The sequence below is a fragment of the Cryptomeria japonica genome, chromosome 4 (genome assembly GCF_030272615.1).
Source record: "Cryptomeria japonica chromosome 4, Sugi_1.0, whole genome shotgun sequence".
Taxonomy (NCBI): Eukaryota; Viridiplantae; Streptophyta; class Pinopsida; order Cupressales; family Cupressaceae; genus Cryptomeria; species Cryptomeria japonica.
Window position 1 is genome coordinate 537,166,876 of NC_081408.1, and position 5,116 is coordinate 537,171,991.

General features: G+C 33.8%; 1 protein-coding gene across 1 annotated transcript; it reads left to right on the forward strand.

The window, feature by feature from the left end:
- The first annotated feature begins 1,066 nt into the window (after positions 1–1,066).
- Positions 1,067–4,842, forward strand: LOC131044116 (ras-related protein RABA5c). The gene is made up of 2 exons (XM_057977368.2): positions 1,067–2,112; positions 4,026–4,842. Exons 1-2 carry the CDS (start codon positions 1,779–1,781, stop codon positions 4,370–4,372), a joined length of 681 nt encoding a protein of 226 aa, XP_057833351.1. The 5' UTR covers positions 1,067–1,778; the 3' UTR covers positions 4,373–4,842.
- Positions 4,843–5,116: the final 274 nt, after the last annotated feature.

Consider the following 5,116-nt stretch of genomic DNA (forward strand, 5'->3'; position numbering starts at 1 on the left):
AAATTTTAAAATGCAATTATTAATTTGTTTAATTTTTAAATAGAGGGTTGGTACAATTTTTCCACTCATTAATATGTCATAAATCAAAATACCTAAGTCATGGACATTAAATTATATCTTTCACTAACTTTACCTAAACATGAGGAATGTCCTTTTAATTATAAATAAACAAGGGTTGGTACAAATAATTTGAAAGATTAAAATATCATAAATCAAAATGTACAAGTCATGGACATTAAATTATATTTCTATTTTTTTTTATCTATGTCGTTTAACTATAAATAAACTAACACATGCAATTGAAGATTTATAAATAGATATGTGTACACCAAAACTTAAGATTTATATACTAGTATAATTATAAGTAAAAAGACACCCTTACAAACATAGATAAAAAGTACGTGAAAGTTAATAAGAAATATAACTTCTATATTTTGATAAATGATATAATTTGTACAATTTGATACCGATTGCTATTTAGAATACTTTTGAATTTCACTTTTTTCTTTGAATCAATAATACAAACCAACTTAATTATTTTTATATCATAAAAAAAATCATATCTAGTGGAAGGGTACTAGTAGATATCAAATTTTGACACTTTTTTTTTTGTTTTCTTCATATGCGTATTGTTTTGGCTTTTAGTTTGTTATGATGAATACAATGGGGTTCGTTATGCACAACAAGGGTCAAGAAGTGATCATTTTGAATCGGCCTCGTATGCTTTGACCACCAAAAAATTTGCACAAATAATCCAATACTTATGCACAAATGTCCCAATAATTATGCGCTATATAAAACGATTATTGAACCACTAACTTGAAACAAGAACTCCCCTACCAACTACTTATCTTCCCCCTCTTAAATACCTATAAAGAAAAGAAAAAAACATCCTTTTCCCAAAAGGCGGTAGAACTGATGCCTTCTTGCGCACGGGGAATACAAGAAGCCGTTCAAAATTTATTGTAAATACTTAAAAAACATTTCATTATGCGTTGGATTTGGCAAATAGCAATGGTTCAATGAACGTCTCAATGACCGGAACCTCATTCAATTAACCAGCGCAACCGGTAACCACTACATATAAAAGTCATGGCCCTTCTTCGTTCCACCCTTGTAAGCATTGGAATTGGGCTCATTTCCCAGTATTTAACAGGTCCTTCCCAATTTCTAGGAGGGTTTAAATTATAATATTCATGAATTTGTTCTGCAAAACTTCATTATATTCTCCACAGATAACCCTGCTTTCCAAAATATTTAATCCCAGAACCAGGCATGCAGGCAGCTATTTATACTGAAGAATTTCAGCTTGATTTTCAAGAAATGTTGAAGCCAAATTTTGCGCCCAAATTCCTGCTTCGATTTTCGTTTCTTGTTTCTCCGTTGAGGGCTAATCATATTTCTATTTTGAAGTATTGTTAAGCTTGATTCAAATATAGCAGTCTGCATAAATTGCCTTTGCTTTTGTGCTTTTAAGGGCTATGTTCTACTTTTGACTAGCTGAACTATGGCGTTTAAACGGAAATTTTTAGTTGCTGTTCTCTCCCTGTGAATCTCCCGTTGCTTATAATCTCCTCCCTTTGATTTTGATTAGGAGTGCATTTTAAACTTTTATTTTTGTCCCGTAATTGAGGGTTGTTACTTTTGTATATATTCTCGACAACATTTCCCCTACATCAAGATTTGTACTATTTGTGAACAGATTCACTGCTTTTTCATGGTAAATTTACCGTCCACAGCAGCATTGTCGTCTCCGCAGCTTTGATTTGAACGTTGAAATGGCCTACGACTATGATCAAAGTGAAGATTACCTTTTTAAAATTGTATTGACAGGCGACTCTGCAGTGGGGAAATCGAATTTGCTGGCAAGATACAGCAGAAATGAGTTCCATCCGAATTCGAAAGCAACAATCGGCGTGGAATTTCAGACGCAAACAATGGAAATCGACAAGAAGGAGATCAAAGCGCAGATTTGGGACACAGCAGGGCAAGAACGCTTCAGAGCAGTTACATCGGCTTATTACAGGGGCGCAGTGGGAGCTCTGCTCGTCTACGATATAACCAGGCGCCATACTTTCCAAAATATCGGCCGCTGGCTTGAAGAGCTCCGTTGTAAGTATCCAATCAGTTCAGCATTTCTAGTGTTAAATTTAGTGTGTTCACTGTGTTGATCAATTTTTTGCTTTTGTCATATGCTCATTTGTTTTCATGCTTGCTGTAAAATTTGTTCATGGTTTGTACATCTTGTCCTTAAACCCGATTTCACTGTTTCTCGGCTACAATGCTGTCGACTTTTGGGCTGTTCACTTTTGGGATGCTGATTATTGTGCCTATTTCAATAGTAAAATCGTTTATAAGCTCTGTTCTAACATATTTTGGTTTTATCAAGAGTGTATTTCTGGATTTGATTGTGTGTAAGATTTTTGTATCAATGTTTCGAATCACACTCCGTGATGCATCATCAGAAACATATTTTGATTTCTGATTTTAAATTATTTTCCTGAAATTGTAGCAATTGTTCCTCAGGAATTTCAGAGTTTTGGGGGCAAATATAGATTCACCTTTTTTAGGGCTGAAATTTTGTCAATATTTGAGTCTTATAGTTGAGGAAAATGTTTTGCAGATTTAAATATCTTTTCAAGCTTTCTGCTATAAATGCTGCTTTGAAATAATTTTGGTTTCAGTTGGCGTAGTAATTTTCGTATTTTGGCTCGAGAGTTTTCGTCTCTTTTTGCAATTCGTTTCAACTTATCAGAAGTTTGGGCCGGTTTTAGTAGTAAACGTTTGTCTTACGAAAATTTCTGCCTTTTTTCCTTCTACTCTGCAAATTTCTGTTTTTGTTCAGAAGTTCCGATTTTCCATGTATTGTGCAATGGTTTTGAACCATTTTCAAGGGTTTTGTTTTGCTTCGAGCAGGAGCGAAAAATGGGATTTTAGATTCTCACTGCTCAAATTTAATTTCATTATTTCTGGGGCAAAATGTTGTCATCGATATTTAAGTATAACCAAAAGTTTGTGCAGATTTTAACACCCAAATTCCTTAAAGCTCTCTGTTCAAATTTAGTACAAGTTTTGTAATTTGCTTTTCTCTTTGATAGGAGAAATTTGCATTTCAGTATTTGAGTTTTCAGCTTCCCCACGGTAATTTTACAGCAGATTTTAGTAACAAAAACTTTTAAAGCTAGGCTCTTAGAGTTAGCTTAAAAATGTTTGCACCTTTTAAAAACTAGCTCCATTTGTGAATTAATGGAGCTAGTTTTAAAATGATTGCCATCCGCTGGGTACCAAAGTTATCTGGGAAGTTATCGAATAACCTGTGAGATCCAAGAATGTGTAGGCTATCCTTGCATACAGCTGAATCTCAGCTCTAATTCATATTCATCAGAAGTTTACTCAAAGCTTGTCCAGAACGTAGAGCCGAAATGTTGTCAGTATAGTTTTCAGCCTGTCTGATGCAAATTTGAGAATCAAAATCTTTTGAAGCTCTATGTGTTTCTGATATCATTTAAAAACCTTTTGAAGCTCTATGTTTTCGACTTTGATTGAGAATATCCAGCCTTCCAAATTTAGGGAGAGTCCTGTACTTTTTTTTCAGGCTTCTGTTTTCATTTGAGCAAGGGCAACATTCCAAAGTTTGTCCAAAGTCCAAACTATAAACACCCAACGAAAATGTTGTCTTCTAATCTGTAAGCTTTATGCAGATTTTAGTAGCAAATATCCAAGAAAAAAATGAACTCGCATTTTGATCCAATGCTAATTAGTGTAAATCTATCATTTTTCTTCACGATTTTGTTTTTCTTCAAGTAGGAGCAAAATTTTAAATCTTGTTCAAAACAGAGAGCATTAAAAATTGTGGCATGCTTCTTTCCGATCTAAATTCAAAGCCATATTTCCCTGTTCAGTCATTATTTTGTTTTGGCTGCAAAACTTTGTTCAGTAATTACTCTTCTCTTCTACAGAATTTCAAAGAACAATTCTTACAAGTCAAGAGTTTTATCTCATTATTTTTTCTGTCATCTTTACAGTGCATTCCGATGAGAGCATTGTTTTGATGCTTGTTGGAAACAAATGTGACCTTAAAGAGGGCAGAGAGGTTTCAGTAGAAGAAGGAACAGCGCTTGCCCAGTCTGAAAACCTATTTTTCATGGAGACATCTGCATTAGACTGCACAAATGTACAAATTGCCTTTCAAACAGTTGTCAAAGAAATCTATAACGTGATGAGCAGGAAAGTGCTGTCGTCTGATGAACAAAAGCAAGAGGCAGCTACGTTAACTAACGGGAAAACAGTGAAATTACATGACAATGAAAGCCAAAAGGCCTTTCTGGAAAGGGTATGGTGCTGCTCTGGCGGAGCTGTAAAAAAAATATAACAGATTGGTGGAAGCTGGCAACTTTTTAAAAAAGATTCTTCTTCGCGGTAGTCACGAATGCTCTAAATATCATCTAGGTTTTCGCTCCCTGTTGATATGCTAGCGTGTAAATTTTGGTCTGTTTGGCGTTTTCTTTATGACATTTAAAAAAAAAGGTTGGTATGGTCGGAAGCATCTGGGTAGGCATTTGTCATGGATGTGACAAGTAGATTAGGTGGAAGCATTTTGTTGGTATGGTTGTAGTCAGGCCTTTGTTTTATACTCCAAATAAGCATTAGGCATTTGCTGAAGACTTTGACACTCGTCTCCATCTCCATCATCCTCATTGTTCTCATAGTCAATTTAGTAAACATAAATTTTAATCCTCCAATATATGGAATCGTATCTATATATTTTATTGGGATAAAATTTAGTCAAGCTCTACATTCTATTAAAATTAATAGAAAAATTGAATATTTTAATGGCTATTATCTCAATATAATTATATATTTGCAAAGAATGTTCTTTAACTCTTAGTTATTTCTATTTATACATATTTTATATATAATACTTTTTATCTCAATCATATTTATACATTTTTCTGCATATCTCTTAATTATCACTCTCACACACACATATAATTAAATTTTTTATTAGTTTGTTCTTGAGATTAGTCTTGTGGGTGTGGAGTTCATACCACATCCCTTCAATTTGTAATATTCAAATTCAGATTTGGTTGACTTCTCATTTCACTAGCAATTGCAA